The sequence below is a fragment of the Zonotrichia albicollis genome, chromosome 3, assembly GCF_047830755.1.
Source record: "Zonotrichia albicollis isolate bZonAlb1 chromosome 3, bZonAlb1.hap1, whole genome shotgun sequence".
Classification (NCBI taxonomy): Eukaryota; Metazoa; Chordata; class Aves; order Passeriformes; family Passerellidae; genus Zonotrichia; species Zonotrichia albicollis.
Genome location: NC_133821.1, coordinates 105,347,788 through 105,366,161, shown reverse-complemented (window position 1 = coordinate 105,366,161; position 18,374 = coordinate 105,347,788). Strand labels below are relative to the sequence as shown.

The 18,374-nt window shown below is 35.1% G+C and overlaps 1 protein-coding gene across 8 annotated transcripts in view; it reads left to right on the top strand.

The window, feature by feature from the left end:
• SENP6 (SUMO specific peptidase 6) overlaps positions 1-18,374 on the top strand; it is a 73,041-nt gene that overhangs the window by 31,255 nt on the left and 23,412 nt on the right. For 7 of the 8 annotated variants that reach the window (XM_074538357.1, XM_074538361.1, XM_074538356.1 and 4 more), the window contains 6 exons: positions 105-206; positions 5,515-5,535; positions 10,572-10,642; positions 11,924-12,063; positions 14,396-14,798; positions 15,915-16,147. In XM_074538357.1, the coding sequence (XP_074394458.1) occupies positions 105-206; positions 5,515-5,535; positions 10,572-10,642; positions 11,924-12,063; positions 14,396-14,798; positions 15,915-16,147 (970 nt within the window). The remainder of the gene's footprint in view (positions 1-104; positions 207-5,514; positions 5,536-10,571; positions 10,643-11,923; positions 12,064-14,395; positions 14,799-15,914; positions 16,148-18,374) is intronic. The other variant, XM_074538355.1, reaches the window with a different exon arrangement.

The following is an 18,374-nucleotide window of genomic DNA, read 5'->3' as shown; positions in this document are numbered from 1 at the left end:
GGTGTTGTGTGTCTGGCCTTGTAAAATTAGGACACCACATGTTTTACCAAAGACTGTACAAACACACTAGAGTCTTTTCTTAAACATTTTCTGTATGTTTGCAGTGAAAATGCTCAGAATATATCTGGTCCTGTAACTGTGGTACATGGCAGACGTTTTCACCACGCACACGCACAAACAGCCGTAGTAAAAACAGCAGCCCAAAGGTAAGAATAATTACTTGTGTTTCTGCAGGTGTTTCACTTGTAAAAATTCTCCCTGGTTTTGTATGTAATGACTTTCCTTATGCTATGAAGTGTATTAAGAAAATCACATGGGTGCATTCTTGATTATGAGCTTTGACCTTAATTACTGAAATTTCATAAAAACATTTAGGAATTACTATCATATAATACTAGAATTTAGTAATTTTAAAGAACATTGGCAGGTAGTAGGAGAGCACCTGCTAATATAAATATTTTGAGAAAATACTTTGAAATAGACAACCATAGTTTGCAGTAGAAATTCACTTAACTGGCAACATGATCAGCAACTACTAAGTAACAGCACCTTCAGCTTGTGTAAGATCCATGTAAACATTAAATCATAGATCTGAAGATTGTATATGATCTGTATATATAGTGTAAAACCTAAATTGCAACATCTAACAGAAGCAAGGTTTTGCATCTATGTGAATTATTTTTAGAAGGGATGACTGGAAACCAGAAAATCTTACTGAACTATGCTGAATTTAACTTAATTGATTTGAAACTTGAAACCCTGTCAAACTTCTGTAAATTGTAGGGTTGGTTCTAGGTGTTTTGTACACCTAATGTGTTTCACAAACGTATTAGATAGCAACTGTTTTAAGGAATTTTCTTTCAAAATTTATCCATTCAGAGCTCTTTTTGTTTATGAATTCTGTGGATTTCCACTCCATCATGAGTGCTTTATCCTGCATTTTGTAGCTTTCTTCTTCTTCTTTTTTTTCTCTGTTTTTAAGTATAGATTTTTTAGGATGATGGGATCGTATACAGGCATTATCTTTTTGGTTTCTCTCATCCTACTTCCCTCAGTTTGATTTGCTGACTTCAGAAAAAGAAAGCCCATATTCTAATGTGAATGAATGATGTGATCCAAACTTGTGTTAGAGTAATCTGGCATTGAATAAACAGACTGAAAAAGGAATTTTTCAGTCACAAAATAATAGTCATAGAACAGTTTGTGGTGAAAGGGACTTTAAAGGCTGTCTAGTCCAATCCCCCTGCCTTCAACTAGATCAGGTTGCTCAGAGCCCCATGCTGCCTGACCTTGAATGTTTGCAGTGATGGGGCAGCTACCACTTCTCCAGTCAGCCTGTTTGTGTTTAGCACCTCATTGTAAAACACTTGTATCTAGTCTGGATCTACCCTCTTTAGTTTTAAACCATTATCCTATTGCATTAATTAAACCATTGTCCTATTGCAACAGGCCCTGCTAAACTGTTTGTCCTCATCTGTCTTTTAGGCCCCCTTCAAGTACTGAAGGCCACAATAAGGTCTCCCTGGAGTCTTCATTTCTCCAGGATAAGAAGCCCAACTCTTGCAGCATTTCCTCACAGGGCAGTTGCTGTCTTGTCCTGCCCTTGAGGACTTAGGCTGTTGCCTCTTTTGTTTCCAGCAGTACTGTAGTCTGTAAATGCCATATCGGTGTATGTATATGTGGAATATAGGATGGACATTTCCTTCCCCTTTGTAATAGCAGATGCAGTAGTAGGTATCTCTTTTCAGTTCTTTACATTTCTTGCCATCAGTGTGAGGCTGATGACTAAAAAAATTGGCAGTTTTTACCATGAGTTAAGCTGAAAGATGGGGTTGATGTTATCACTGTGGTTTAGACTGAATCAGCTGTGCTTTTGCTTACATGAAGTCCTTTTTAGAATATTTTTGTTCAGTGTCCCATTGAGGAAAATGTGGACCATCTCTAAGCATTCATGCTCTTACATTTTTGGTGGGTTTTGTTTGTGTGTGTTTGTGCTTGCTTTTGTTTATTTGTGAGAGAGGAGTTGTTTGTTTGTGGGGTTTTTTTTTATTCTGAAGGATAAAATTTTGATTTACAGTGCTAATGAAAATGATTTGAAGTAAGCAAAATCATACAAGACTGCTCTGATTGTTAACTTGATAATTCTCATGCACTTGATTAAGCCTTGTTGTGAAATGGTTCTTCAAACATCCAGTCAAAACGGCTTCATCTTAGCAAGTTCAGTGCCATAGGTTTCTTCAACCTGCTCCAGAGATTCTTAATCTTCAGTGGATGTTGGATTTGCCTGCTTGCCTTCCTCGCCTGTGGGATTCTCTTCTTTATAAGCCTGCAATGTAATGTGAAGAAAAAAGGCATGTGTGACACAGAAAGAAAACTAATACATGACATAGGCGAGCTGAATATTGTGTGAAGTAATTGGATAGTAGTCATCTTGAGTGTTCTAAATATGTTTTCTCTTAGGATTGTTATTGTAGCTCATTTACATTAGCAACAGACAATTAACTCTTATGCTAGGAATATTTTTGGAGTTTTAAAGGCAGGAAACAGTCATAACACTTCCAGCAGTGCTTTGTTACTGGAGAATATCAGAACCAGCATGATCTAATTGACTGAGGGTGAGCTTTACATAGGAACTTTGCAATGAGGTTTAATTCCAGTAGCTTCTGACTCAACTGACTGCTTTCTAAAAGCTTCTAAATCTGTTTCTCAGTTAGAGGATTGAAAATTAATAAAATGTGGCTTCCTGGCTTCCTGACAGGCCTTCTTTAAAAAAAAAAAAAAAAAAAAGAAGAAGAGAGATTTCAGGGCTACTTGATGTTGAAAACATAGGTTTCTGAGTGAGAAGGCAGTAGTCAGAAAAAAGCCAACTAAAATAGGACTATGTAAAACTGACCACGATATAAAATTCCAGACCATATAAACTGTATATTATAGTTTGGTCTTGTATTTTCACTTGTGTAGGAATTTTTTGATACCCTTTTTTGACTAGTCTTTACTGACATTAGGCAGTAGTTGAGTTTAAAAGTAAACGCTGGTGATGATTCCTCAAAAAGTACTATTTGCAAAAAATGTGAGTGGCAAACCAAGAATAACATTCTAGGTATATATCAAGACAGAAGAGCTGATAGCATGGAAATTGAGTTCTAAATTTTTGAGTTTTGTTTTCCTGTGTTAATTTGCAGGTGACTCAAAGTTGTGTTCTGTTAATGTTTTGCATTTGTAGATTGTTTTATGGTGTGGTGATCAGAAACAACATAGGGAAAATAATTTTATCAAATATATAGATAAATTATTATATATTAATGTATTTTATCTAAAAGGTTCTTGAAAGCATAACCAGAAATAAAAACATTATTAAATAAGTTGAGCAACTTTAGTCTCTGGCACTGATGTAACAGATTCCATGACTTACACTGAGTTCTTTGGGTGGGGATGGTGTCACATGGAACAAGCTGATTATGAACTCAGTTATAATCTCTATCAAGTTGAATTTGTGTATGATTTGTACTGCATTTCTTATCTCCTGCAATTTTTTTGCACATACATGTGACAGTCTTTTTGAGAATCTCTTGGACTCATATATAAAATGCAAGTTTCTAGCACACCAAAATTTGGTATTTCAAAATAGTATTATGATAAATATTCATGTTTTTTCTAGTGGAATCTGGGGATGAAATTAAAATTTGGTAATGTCTGATACAACAGACTTTCAGATATAGCTTGTTCTAGTGGTGTAGTTGGTTCACACTATTTTGCTTCATTTAAAGCATAGTTCTGTCTTATGCTATGGACTGACTGTTCTTCCAGACTTGGCATTGAAATAGCATGTAGGTACTGCATGTTTAACAAATCTTATGCATGAGCTACATGAAGCAGTAGGGACAGTGATCAATCCAGAATTCTCATCTCTTAATCTTCCTGAGGTACAAAAATGAGAATTCCTTTAAATGCATTATATTGGTGTGGAATTTTAAAACAAATGTGTCATTTGATGTAATGACAGTGCATAGTGTCAGGCACTCAGGACATTTTTTCCTGCTGTTAAATTTCCTTAGCACTAGGGTGTGTATCCTTAACAGAGTGACTCTTTGAAGCACCTGTAAACAGTTAATCCAAGTTACACACTAGCTGTGCAAAGGATGCAAAGATACAGGGTATGGCTCCATCCACACATGGTTTGGATCTGACTGGATTGATAAACTGGAGGTTGCCTGCACAAAAGCAGTGTTTATTGTTAGTAAAGGCTAGCTCCAGCTAGGAGCAGCTCTCCACCTTCACACAGCACTGGCTCATTACCTACCAGCCCAGTTTTTAAGTTGTCACAGTCACATTCAGTTTTGAAGTCCTTTTACTCTCTTCCCAGAGCACTGTGGAGATGGAATGTACTTTCATACTGCACTCTGTAAGATTATCAGGACTACATTCTTACCTGCTTTGCTTCCACTCCTGCTGTTTTCTGAGTAACAAGAAAATTAGTTTGCTCTATTCTTGTGAGCGTACTTTTCACTGTTTGTGAAAAGGAAGGGAGGATGAGTTTTTATTAGAGTAATTTCATTACTCTGTTTAGTTTGGCTGAAGTAAAACAGGAAACAAATTGAATTTGTTCTGTTTTAGAATACAGTTAATGTAATGCATGTATGTCAGAGGTTTGTTAGGCTTTTGATGTTTGGGAGGAACAGTCACACAGATTAAAAGATTACAGCATTCCATACTGCAAATTTTGAAAAGACAGAAGATATGTAGATGCTGTTTTCAAATTGTCTGTGTGCTAAGCTTAGTTAGATTTATTTTTATATCAGGACCAGAATTGTGAGCATCAGCTACATTAATTTCTATGTTAACTCATGTTAATGGAGATGCTTGTAAACTAGTGGCCCTAGTTCCTAGGTTCTTTTGGGAGATTTTTTTTTTTTTTGGCCTAAACCTCAGATAAAGGTTTCCATTTATCCTTCTCTAGCCTTTCCATATGGTTTGTTAAATATTTCAGGACTGTTGCTGAAATTTGTTTCTCAATTTAAACACTTGCATATTTTTATTAGTTGGAAACAAGTTCTTACATAATTCTTTTTTCTTTTGCATGGCAATTAGGGATTGTTTTAGTGGTTGACCTCTGTCTTAGAAGTCTTTTCCAACCTTAATAGTTCTGTGATTAGAAATGAGGCTTGATTATAATTAGTGTATTAGAATTCTGTCTTAATGGCTTCTGCATTGTAAGTGAATTGAGATGACCAGGTTAAGTTCAGAATTAATCAAATTCTACTCATTGAAAAAGGGTCAAGTCAGTGTAGTATTTAGACCACTGACTGTTGCTGTCTGTGAAGTAGTGTTTGTGCATTTCTAATTACTTTGACAAAAATTTGGTGAAAAAGTTGTAATGCTTGTTTGACAGTTAGACTATGAGTGAAAGACAATGAAACAGTTACAATTTATATTGAATAACTTTTGCATTTAGTGATGTGCAACACATGTGGGGCTTTACATCTTATGTGTTTTTTTCTTTTTTCATATTTTAAGCAATCTGGACCGAAAGGAAAGGTAAGCTTACTGTTGATCAAATGAGCATGGCAATAAGCATTAAGAAAATTAACTGATTGAGTGCTGTATTATTTTAGTTAAGGAATATTCAATCCAGTCAATCATAGCTACTCATATGTGATAGTGGTTGATTGTTTTTAGTTCTGTTTTTATTATTCACTTACTCGCTTTTATTGGAAAAGGACCTTTACATCCATCTGTAAGAAATGTTGTGTTACTGTGAATTTTGGGTAATTCTCCATTGGAAATTTATATATCCAGTGCAAAATTGCATAAACATTCTCTGGATTTTAAGAATTCAGTGCTAATTCTTTTTGTAGAGCAGCAAACTTTGTGTAATAGAATGGTTCTGAAGCTTCTTAGTAAAATAATTTTGAAGCTCTTAGTGGGCTGTTCAACAGCTCTCACTCTATCATCTCAGCTTGGTCTGAATTGCATTAAAGGTTTTTACTGCATTACTGTGTATATTTTGTTCATGAAGTGCATATATTAAAGCAGTTAACAGAAAATGTGTAGCAAAACCTGACACACTGGGTCTTTATTGTTCATTTCGGGCTAATTTCTCACTTGTTTTGCATCTGGTTTACTGCTATTAATATTTTGTTATCAGTATGAAATACCATACATTTATTTTTCTTCATATATAGCTTAAATTTATATGTTAGTGGAAGTGTTTTCTTGATAATAATGAAGTCATTGCATTTTTGTAAATATCCTGTCTGTGTAGGTGGCTTTTGGCAGTATGAGCTTGATACCAGGTTGACTTGTTTAAAAGTATATATAATGTTTAACTGATAATGATATAAATAGCACAGTTCTTTCTGAATTTAGGATTTTCTATGTTTATTTCAAATTCAGAAAATCAAGCCTTTCTGTTTTACTGCCTTTTGTTACTTCTTAAAAGAACTATCAAATAGATACTCATCAGCCAGTTAGTGTCACTGTGTGGCATAGAAGAAAAGATTTGAGTTCCATGCTGGTGTGATCCTAATTTTCTCATGGGGACACCTGCTGCTTCTTCATCCAGTACTACTGGATATGTTCCTTTTTCTTTGCCTGCTTTTTGTTGTTGTCCTGGCAGGGGAAGATGATGTAGGCAGGAGCTGCTAAATTTAGCTTTAATCATTACTGTCATGATAAGTGCAGCAGCAGCTCCTGACTTTCTGGGCCAAATGGGGTTGCTGACCTGTGTTCTGAAAACCCTGTTCCCTGTGCTGCTGCTTCTCTTTTCAGCCTTTGGCTTTTGTACTCTGCTCTTCCTCTGACACATGCTGAAGGTAAATCTCACCTCAGCAGCTTTGTGCTTCAGTCTTATTGCGCTTTCCTCTCTTTTTGTGTAATGATGTAGAAACCAACAGCCTGCCTGCAGGTGCTACATCTCCAAATAATGCATTCAGAAGCTGAGGAGTGGCTGAATGAGGCAGCCTCGCAAAGAGCCAGGCTGTGCATTAAACACAGCTCTTGTGTAAGCCCTGCACCTCAGCAAAATTAGGAGCTGGGGCAGCCTTTTTTGATGGGGCTTGTACCAAATCATAGGTAGCACTCCCTCCCAAATTCCCAGATCCAGATGTTCCTTCATGTTTATTTGCTTTCTGGCATAGACAGAAATTGTGGACCTACCCTTTCCCTGCATCATCCCCCCACCACCACATTTCTGGTTTTTGTTTTCCTAGAGAAGAAATTTTAAGTGAAATGTCACTTTGTCTGGACAGTTTCATAAAGGTCTGTCTACCAGGCTGGTGTGAAGACACTAAGGTCCAATTCCATCAGCAAGAGAACACAGCAGTAATAATGAATCTTTGCTGAAAATATGAAATAAGTGACACCATTCTGTCTGGGCAAAACACGCTTACTCAAGAGTATCGTGGCATCTAGCAGTTAAAATATGTCAGAAGTTCATGATGCTGCACAGTCCAGACTGCCTGAGTATTTCTGTCTGGTGTGTTGCAGAAAAGCTTGATCTTTCTTGCCCCTGTAATCAGTGTTTTGCTGTTGGTGCTTTACTACTTCCTGAGACTGCTTTTTATCAAATACTTGTCTACTTCCCTTGCACTTAAAGGTATCAGAAGTTCTTATAATCTAGGATATAAACAAGATGCCTAAAATTGTTTCACCTCTGAGCACTGTTTTTTTTTAACTGTTAGACACAGAATTTAGGTAATCTTGCATCATGATCAGCTCAGCTGTTTGATCCCTCAATTATTCCCATTTAAATGGAAGACTTAGTTTTGATCAGGGTTTAACAGCAAGAAGGTATTTGTTTAGAAGTGCTGTATGTTCTTAAATCTGCTCTAAGATTTTTTTGTTCTTTTCCAGATAGTCCTTTTAAAGGTAGATATAATGTTTGCTTTAAAAAACAACCAATTTCCCCTTCCGTTTCTGCACTCACACATAATTAAATGGCTCTCTGTACAAAGCATTTTACTGGAGAAGGTATTAATGGATCTGCAGCTATTCAGGCAACAACAAACACTGTGCTCAGAAGGGCAACTTTGTTTTCCAGTCTGTAAAAACTTGGTGGTGGTGTGCTCTTCCTTTCTCTTTATGGGCTTTTCAGGAAAGGAAAGTAGTAGAACGTGCCTAAAGTTGCTGCCCTCTTGTGGAAGGGTTGTCACTTCTCCAAGAAAGCTTTATTTGTAAAAAAAAATTTTAGCTGAAATCTCAAATTAAATAGTCTTTAAAGTTATCTTCACTTTTCTTTCTAATTCAAAGCAACTTCAAGCCTGACCTTGAATTGCTAACCACACTGAAGTGTGATGGGATGCCTCAGTTGTCTTGGAGCTGATTTTTTGTGACTTGGGTTTGGGTATTAATGGTTCACTCTGAGTATATGAGTTCTATATTGTGGGAGAGGAAAGATACACTTTATTTTTTGCTACCACTCCTGTGTTCTTGCAAGTGTTTGGCTGTTTAGTAGCTATAAATTTGAGTCTATGCTGCTAACATAAAATTCAGATGGGGGTAGGTAATGCTAGTGTATTCTGATTTATTGTAAAATAATTATTTAGCCTTATATGGTAAATAATGAATTTATCATCTTAATAAGATAAATATGTTTTGCATATTAAAAATGTAATAGAAATATGTGGTTGTTAGAAGAAAAATTGCAAGTTAGAAATGTCCAGGGACCTTGAATGGTGAACTACATTTAAAAGAAATTTTAGTACTCTAAATCTGCCATATTATTTGCTTTATTGTTTGCTTTCAATTAAATGACAAGTAGTTTCAATATTGTTTCTCTTAAATGTCATTTAAGTTTTAAATATCTTAAACGTCTTATAGAAGATATTTTTTCCAGAAGTAATTATGTTCAAAACAAGGTTTACTGTTGTGAAATACTAGTGAAAGATAGTTATGACACGTGACACAACAGCTTGCACACCCTTACTGCAGTGTTTATAGTTTTCAAATCTAAAATGATGTTGCAGCCTTTTTTTTACTTTTTAGAATGTCATGAGCTTTGGTTTTGATAGTACAGCTTCTCATAATGATGAGTTTGAGCTCTCCCTTTTATTTCCACTCATTCTGCTTAGAGTAACTCCATGTGTTTGAATTTTTAAGGAAAATTATATAAAAATACAGTGCATTGAATTTATGAATAAGTATTCATACAGAGTTTCCAAATTTGATTTTGAAAATTCTGGGGGAGAAGGATTGCTCCAGAAACACATTTGACACAATCAGTAACAAATTACATAATCTGTCATCTGTGATATGTTTGCCAGCAGTCATGATAAAGTACTATGACATCTCTAGATTGTGAGTAGCCACACTTGTTTCTCAATCCTTCTTTCTGCCAGAATGTACTTTAAAGCTGCAGCCTATCAACACAGTCAGGTGTGTTTGTTATTAGGTAAGAAGTGTCTCAAAGGACATTGTAGATTAATCTTGTTCCAAATACATTAATTAATAATGTTACCTAGAAATGCAGAAAATTCAAAGGTTTTATCATTTGATGCATTAGGAAATGTTGTGCAGAAAGAAATAACTGAAGCTAAAGCCTTCTTCAGCCATAGCCAAATTTTTTGTCAGATGGGTCCTCAAAATGTAGCTGTTAGTGGTGATGTTACTGCCTGCAGCTGTTGGCTTTGCCCTCTTGCTGTTGATTAATGTCCTTGTAATCAGAGGTAGCAGTAAGGGACACGTGTGACCCATTTGCAGCCAGTGCTTAACTTTCCAATAAAACCAGTTTCTGGTGAGTTTGTTGACAGGGCCTCCCATGTTTCAGATGTGTGCCATCCTCTGTTATGACAAGAATAGTGATCTGAGCTGCAGTGCTCAGAGCTCTGAGAAAGACAAGTGCTACAAACAGTAACCCACATGCACTGGGCTTTAGGAATCTTAATTTGCTATCAGCATGATTTGACACACATGCCTGTAAACTGAAAACATCTTTCAGGAGACTCACATCTTGCAATAATGCCAAATATTACATTAATTTGCAGAAAAATATGTGATGTCTATATTATGCAAGTTATACCAATAAAATACTTACTATCCAGTAATTTGTCTATATTACGATATTTTAAAAACAAATATATAGGAACTACATCTGCTGTGTTGTTCTTTCTGGTTTTTGGCCATAACAATTTTTGATATCGGATCTCCTTTCTCTGTTTTGCATTTTCTCTTCCTGTTTCTTAAGTTATGGAACTTGTGGAATCTACTTCAATATTAAAATAATATTTGGTTTTTTTTCTTGGTTTTTGAAAGTATCTGTCTTGATTTTCATGAATGAGGAGGAGGAGAAGATGCAGGCTTCAATATTTGGAAGCTTGTGTGTAAAAGTGACAGACTCCAGAACTATTGATTATTACAGATCAGAAACATTATTCATTATTTAGATCAGAAACACTTCCAAAACTTTTATTGTGGCTGATAATACTTTTTTATGTGTACAAATAGCATGTAATAGGAGAAGTTACTTATTTGTAGCTTTCAGATACATTTCAGGTTTGTTTTGTTCATGTATAATTGTGACTAAATTATAATGGTGTCTGTTAAAAGAACAACCATACGTCTAATTCATTTTCCAGAAAAGAATACCCACCTCAGCTTCAGAAAGTGGAGGCAGACCACATTAGGTTTCCACAGTCTCAAGGAGTGGGTAAGTTACCTTTAGAGTTCTTACTTCTTCTCAGCAGAATAATTTTTTTAATACCTGATTTGGGTCGGTGTGTTGCCAAATCTTATACAACCTTTAGTATATGTACTTACAGCCTTAGCTCATGTTATTCTACTTTTGTACAAGTTTGTGCATGAAGGGATGATTTTGCCCTTCTTCACAGATTTCTGCAACTAGTTCAGTCATGTAATAATTTTAAATTAGGCTTAGTTATTTTAAAAGTGTAGTTATTAGGCTAGTTATTTTAAAAGCAACAGAAATAGGGAACATTTGGGATCATAAAGTTGAAGATAGAACAGATCTCTAGAGTTAATTAGTCTGAGCCCAAACCCCCAGCTTGTTTGTGAATTATTGTTGAGGAACTTCTGTAGCAGTGTTAGTACAAGAAAAATGCTACATAATAACCAGCACTTGGTATGAAGTGTATTCATACACTGAGGGAGTTAATAAAAGAACCAGCATCAGCTCTGTACCTCAGCTAAAACATGCTCTTACATCGTTGTTAGATGCAACAACCTCACTGTTGGAGGTGCAGTACAAAAAATATAGTTTGGTTTCAGGTGTGGAAATTGTGAAACTGGAAAAGAAAATACCCTGTGTTTGTTAAGCTTTGTTAGCATAGATACAGTCTGTAAACCTGCTGCATAGGTTTACAGCTGCATAGTGGCCTGCACTGGCAAGTTCTACTGTGCCATTTTAGGTTAATGTTAAGTAGATCTTCAGCAGTGCTACTCTAAAGTAACTTAGGGAAAAGCCTCACCTATTATTAATTCTTTATCAAAAATGAGCCATTCTTTAGTTTTGAGATGTCTTCTCCTAGGGGATGTTTGTGAGAGCTTCAGTATGTATATTGAAACAGTGTTCATTTATATATAAAAAAACAGCCTCAAAACAAGTTCTGTGGTATAATAGCATAATCTAGCATCCTCTCCTATTTTTGGCAATAGACCCTCCACTTGATTTGTAATGAGGTTAGCATAGATTTGCAAATCCAAAGCTTCTTGAAAGATATAAGATAAAAATTGTCAGTGAGCAACCCTGCAATAGTATTACTAAAACTACATTTTGAAGTTACTTTGGGGAATGTTATTTTTAGTCATACAACAAATCATGATACGTTTGAAACAGTGTAGATTTTTGAGGTTTAAAAATGTGTTTATGTTTAGTTCAAGTTAGTGTATGTAAAAAAGTAAGATGATCATAATTATAACAGTATAGGAGTGGACATTTCTTGTTAATGTTTTTGCATCTTTTCCCTTCTAGACAGTATAATGGAGAGTACAGATGACTCTGATTCAGAATCTGTCATTAAAAGAAAGGTGCGACAGAAAAGTCATTGCAAGTCATATCAATCTGACTTGAGTCTATCTTCTGCTACAAAAAAATGCTTAACTCAGCCAACGGTAGGTTATATTTTAAAAATATGTAAACTCTTGTTAAATTTTTAAAAGCTGTTGCTTATTTTAAAAACAGACATTCAGGAGTAAAACAAATCGAGATTTTAAAAATCCATGGAGTTGGGAGGAAGATTTACATAACTAAAAAAAGTTGCAGTGATAGAGATATTTAAGTGTTAATATTCGGGCTAGTTGTGAAATATTTATTTTCTGACTTGAACAGACAGAAGTTGCACTGAAAAGAAATCTTGATTTTATTGAATAGCTGACCGATAAACCAGATATTGATAATTTTAATTTGCTGAAATAGAGGAATAATTTTTTGCTCTTTGACAGGTTCTTTTTTTCTGTGTCGTGATTTTCTATACTCAGAACAGTAAAGATTAAAGTACTGCAAAGATGCAAGTATTTTTTGTTAAGTTGCTCACTTTTTCAGTGAGAATAGTTCCTTAGGTATCCAAATGACATTCTCTGATCTACATGCAACCAACCAGGATGTTTCTGTCAGGAACTTGTTTGAATATCAAATGTAAAATACTTTGGAAATTGCTTTAAGGCTCTCTGTAGTTTATCAGCTTCCCAGGCTACTATGGAAGTTTCATAATGCACACATACAGGTCACGTTGTTTGACTGTCAAAGCAAAATCTCCTGTGAGGAGTTCATGGTTTTAAAAAAAAAACAATCTATGATTTTTATATATGCTTAGCTTTTGTTTGAAACACCTGGTACCACTGCTTGGCATTTCCATTGCTTATTTAATTAATTAATGTGATGTTAATAAAAAAACTGATTTAAAATTTTTGGCATGTAGTTGAAGTAGAGGGGTGTGATTACTCTATCCTTAAGATCCTCCAGGTACTCTTGTTGCCTTCTCTTGAATATTTTTAATGTCTGATTGAAATTCTTCAATGTGATAAGCAGTATCTTTCTAAGAACTACATCCTGTAACAGCACTGAGGCACAATGCTGGTTTACATTTTAGCTTGGTATCATCCCACAGCTCAGATTGTAAGGGTCTGATATATTTTATACGCTTGGGTTGTTTTGCTTCTGTTTCTCTACAGTATGTGTAGCTTTGTTAAATTACAGAAATTTTGTGAAAATAATATGTTGTCATTGTATGATTTTGATCTTGAAATTTGGGGTTTGAAATTACTTACCACACTTGTGGAAGTCCTCTTTTGGAGGCGTGTTCATGGCTGGGAGAGTGGGGAGAGGTGTAAATTGTGAAAGCTGTTTTCAGAGTAGATACTGAAAGTTTTTGGTGGGATGTAGGTGTTTGTTGCCTTCAGTAGTTCACAGTACAGTGGTTATGTTGTTTGAATTCAGTGCTCCAGGAGAGAATAATATACACTAAATTTTCATCTCTAAAGATGTCCTGTATTCACTTTGGTACTCGTTCTGTAGTTCATGTATTATAGAAGTCCAAGTTCTACACTTATAATACAAAACTAAGTGGGACCTAGTGAATGTGAGAAAAACAAAAGACATCTGTCTTTGTAGTGATAGGATACATTTTTCCTTTTAACCCCTGCTTGCTTCTTGAAAGTTTGGGGAACTCCTATTCCTCAAGTCCTGTTTTCTTCTCTGTGACACATGACTCTAGAGCAATGATATGTACTTTGCCTTTTCTTCATCTCCCTTGAGGAGTGAATTTTCCTGCATGCCTTTCCGGGCTGTTAAAAGATATCTTGGAAGGACAGATAAGTTGAACCTACAAAGTTTCTTCAAATCCTCTCCAGTATTGCTCTAAGGATCTGTAGGTTATTTTGTCCCATGGAACTGTTTTTACAGAAATAGTGTAATTGCACCACCTTGCTGATGGATATATGTATCTGAACAGTGTGGAGGGTTTTGTTTATGGAAGAAAATACAAGAAGAAAAATCTGAATTGTCCAACATGAATCACTTAAAAAAATTGTAACAAATGACATTTATTCCTTTTAGAACATTTTTCATTTTCTTAAATGTAATAAAAAATTAAGCTGTCTTTTAATGTTTGCTTTCTCTACTTACTGTAATGGCTAATGTTGTGTTGTCAATTTCCACTGGGTATTATGAAAAATTTTTCACCAGAAGGGTTTTCAAGCATTGGAAGAGGATGGCCAGGCATGTGGTTGAGTCACTGTCCCCAGAGATATCTAAAAGACATGTAGATGTGGCACCTGGGGATATGGTTTGGTGATGAGAGTTGTGTTAATAATCGGACTTGATGATATTAAAGGTCTTTTCCAACCTAAGTGATTGTATGATTAACTCTGAACAGAAATCAAGTACAAGATCTGGAAATTGTGTCTTTCTGCTTACATTTACTGATTGTGTGTTTTTCTCCTTTAGCTTTTGGAACAGATTGATTATTCTACTGAATGCCCAAACTGTGGGAAGGCAAATGAAAATCAGACCAAATGCCGACATTGTGAAAGTGCTTCTGTAAAGGATTTGCAAAGAGTCTCCAGACAAACTGTAACATTAAGTGAATCTGTGGGACCTTTATCACGTTCTTCAATACATCAGAATTCACCAGGGCAAAAATCTTCAGGTACAGGGTTCAGCGCAAAGAAGTTTTATAGTTCTGCTGTTGGAAAAGGTCCAGCGGATATTCTACTGAGTAACGAGGTTGTAGGACATTCTATGTTACGACAGAATGGAAAAATTGGTCTTATAACTGGGACAAAAAATCCTAAAATTACAGGAAGCTTAAGACAGAGGAGTACAAGACCATCTGAATTAAATGATCCAAGTAAGTACCTTTTTATGAACACAGCCATTAGCTGGAAACACAGAATATTGTATAGTGAAGGAACTGTTTGTGCAGGTTTACATAACTGATGTTGCATGGAATATTTTTGTGTGTGTTCTTGGGAAAGTGGGACAGAACTTGTAATAATTTCCTTTTTGTATGCAGAGGTACTCTTCAGGAAAGGTGAACATTGGGGAAAACAAAAATTATTTTGTGAATTTTTTTCTTTTGTTTGTTTTTAAAAAAATACTTATATTTGGGATATTGGAAAAACCAGTATTCTTAGCAAAATTCCATCCTTCATTCGTCCAAGGAGAAAGACAGTATTTGATTTTTATTTTATGTTTTCTTTCCTGTTTTCTTCTAAACTATTTATCTATTTAAATTTCATAATTTGTAAAATGTTAATTTCTGTGCTTTCTCTTTGAAAACTCAGTAAGCAGGAAGGATGGAGTAAAGGAAATTATGTGTCTGGTTCTGTGCTTAGTTTATTAGACCATATTTTCCTACTGATTTGAATGATTTCAGACATAATTTCTTTTGTCAGTTTTTAGGTTGTATTACTTACTGTCAATTCTTGACTGAACCATGTTCACTTCTGTCTAGAGGTAGATTAATGTTACTCATTTTTTGTATAGTTAGTTATAAGAAATCAAAAACAAGGCAGAGAGTCCTTGCAACCAGATTCCAAATAAACATTAGTTAAAAACATAATATAATTATATATGTGGATTTTTTTTGGCCCTGCAGGACAATGACATAAATTATTTCTGACGTATTACTTGAAAAGAAATTTCTGTTGCGAAAAGATACAGTGGTTGAGAATGTAACATTTTCTGTTTAGTTGTTTTGTCTAGTGATGATGATGAGGACGAGAATAGTGGCAGCACTAGGAGCATGGAGAGCATTTCACCTCATCCTGCAGATTCAGCCTGCTCCTCCCTATGTCCTTCTGCAGGAAAGGTGGAAGCAGCATTAAAGGAGAACAGTTGTGGAATAGAACAGAGAATAGGTAGTATAGAAATTGCCAACACACTAGCAAGAAAAGCCAAAAATGAAAAAAGAAATTTGTTGCAGAAAAATGTAGTGGTTGAGAATGTAATATTTTCTGTTTAGTTGTTTTGTCTAGTGATGATGATGAGGACGAGAATAGTGGCAGCACTAGGAGCATGGAAAGCATTTCACCTCGTCCTGCAGATTCAGCCCGCTCCTCCCCAGCTCCTTCTACAGGAAAGGTGGAAGCAGCATTAAAGGAGAACAGTTGTGGAATAGAACAGAGAATAGGTAGTATAACAACAGATACAGAAATTGCAGTCACACTACCAAGAAAAGCAAGAATGAAAGATCAGGTACTATTTAATGCTTTGTTTAAAGAAAACAGAATCAAATAATAAATGGAATATGTGAAGGCTTGTTTTGTATTGTTAGAAGTTGACTGTATTTGATTGTTTTTCTTACTCAGCAGCTCATCAGGTCTCTCTGCATACTTAATACTGGAAACATAAGAAAATGTGTTCATTACATTTTTACAAGCATTCAAAATGATTTTAATTATGCTGTTAAAATAAATGCTTCTGTGTTGCATGTTTACTCTTTTGAGACTCTACAGGAGTTCTCTGTGAAGCTCAAGGTCTCAGTTTGCAGCAGAATGTCAGTACCAGCTGTTGCCTGTTGAGACTTTCTGAAGTTAAACATGAAAAGAGACACTGGGATCAATAATGGTCCTTTAAAATTAAAATGCTTTGACAACTCTAGCAGTTTATAGCACTTATTTTAGGACTTTTGTGGTGCAGCTTGTGTTTTTTAGTTGAGTACTACTCTAAGAATTGGATAAGCAAAGACAAAAAAATACTCCATGAGCACACCTTAAGTGTGGCCAAGGGAGAGAGTTTTCATACTGTGTTAAAAGCCATCTCAGTAGTGAGCCACAAAGAGGAATAAATTCCATGTGGCAATTGGTAGTGGAATAATGGTGCTGATTAAAACAATTCCTGACTCACTTGTTGAATCAAACTCTCAATAGTGAAACTGGACAAGAGAATCCGATCAGATTTCCAGTTCTTTGAGTTAGAACACTAAAGTACTGATGCCAAAACCTTCTTGCTATGCTGAGATTCAGAAGCCAACATTCTAGTGCTGCAGCTGATGAAATTATGGATGTTTATAATATGTTGTATAATTAGTCACCACTATTAGCATGAAGCTGTGAACCTCCAGCCTGCAATAAAACTGTGAGGCTCAAGGCTTGGATTATAAATAGTTCTTGAATTAAGTTATTCTGGCAGTATGCTGAATTAATTGAAAGCATTACATTGTGAAGGCACTGGTGTCTGACTTCTGAAACTCTCTCAAATGTTTTTTTTTTGTATATCCATATGTTCCTGTTCACTAGTCTTTACAAACCAGTTCTAATACTAGATGTTAGATTATTTTAGAGTCCAAGCTTACTTTTGAAAATGAAGGAAATGAAAAAATTTTTTGTGAAATATAACACAAATTTTACATTGATTGAATTAATCTACCAAGATTTGGAGATATCAGAACAATTTTCTTAGGTATAATAGAAAAAGCTTTATTCAACTTTCTCTCAAAATATTGATTGTTTACTGAAGAGACTGGTTGAATATAGCATCACTTCAGACTTTGCTGTTTTATTGATTGTTTCTGATTTGTTTTGAACTTTTAATAACATTTAACCAGTCCAGCAGACAAAAAGGAAAACCTCTTTTCAACAAGAGACCTAGGAAAACATTTTAATTACAGGGATTTAGAATCCCTACCTTCTTCAGTGTATAAAATGAAGGAAGCATGCAAAAGTAGACTTTGAATTATTGCCAAGATAGGTTAGTCATTCAGGACTTTGAAATAATTTTCGAGATTTAGTCTTAACAGAAACACTGAATCCCTTAGAATGTTTTTTCTGTGGGAGTTTAATTGCATTTTGTAATGAAAATGAATGTTTATTTATGGGCAGCTTTATGAAACAATATAAATACCAAAGAAAAGACTAGTGTACAGAAAATCCTCCAACAAAATAGAGCAATATAAGCAATACAACAGATAAATATATTTATAGGCTGGCTATCAGCAGGCTTTATTTCATTGCAGTAGGTTTTTTGGTAGGATAATTCTGTTGGTTAACAGGATACTTCATTGAGATTACAGCTTAAACTAGCATCTAGAGACTTTTCTTGAACTGGGGCCAAACACCACATGGCCTTCTTTCAATGTTTAGTCTTCTGACCTTGGAATCTATCCTAAAACCATCTTAGCTCTGTAGAGATGCCTTAAGGAAGTTTGATTGTGCTTATTTATTTATGTTACTTGAAGACTGTATTCTGGTGACGTGGTGATGCAATGTACTTCAAGAATTAGTTACCAGAAGCTTGGATTCACAAAAACGGAAATAAAAAATTAAACCACCAGCATTGTGGTGGTTTTACGGCATTAGTGCTTTTTTATCTAAATAAAACATATTAAAAATAACTTTGCTTTGCTAGACTGCATAGTGTTTCCAAAAGATAAAAATAAATTGGTTTTGGCAATTTAGAAGCACTATTTGTGATTTGGAAATGT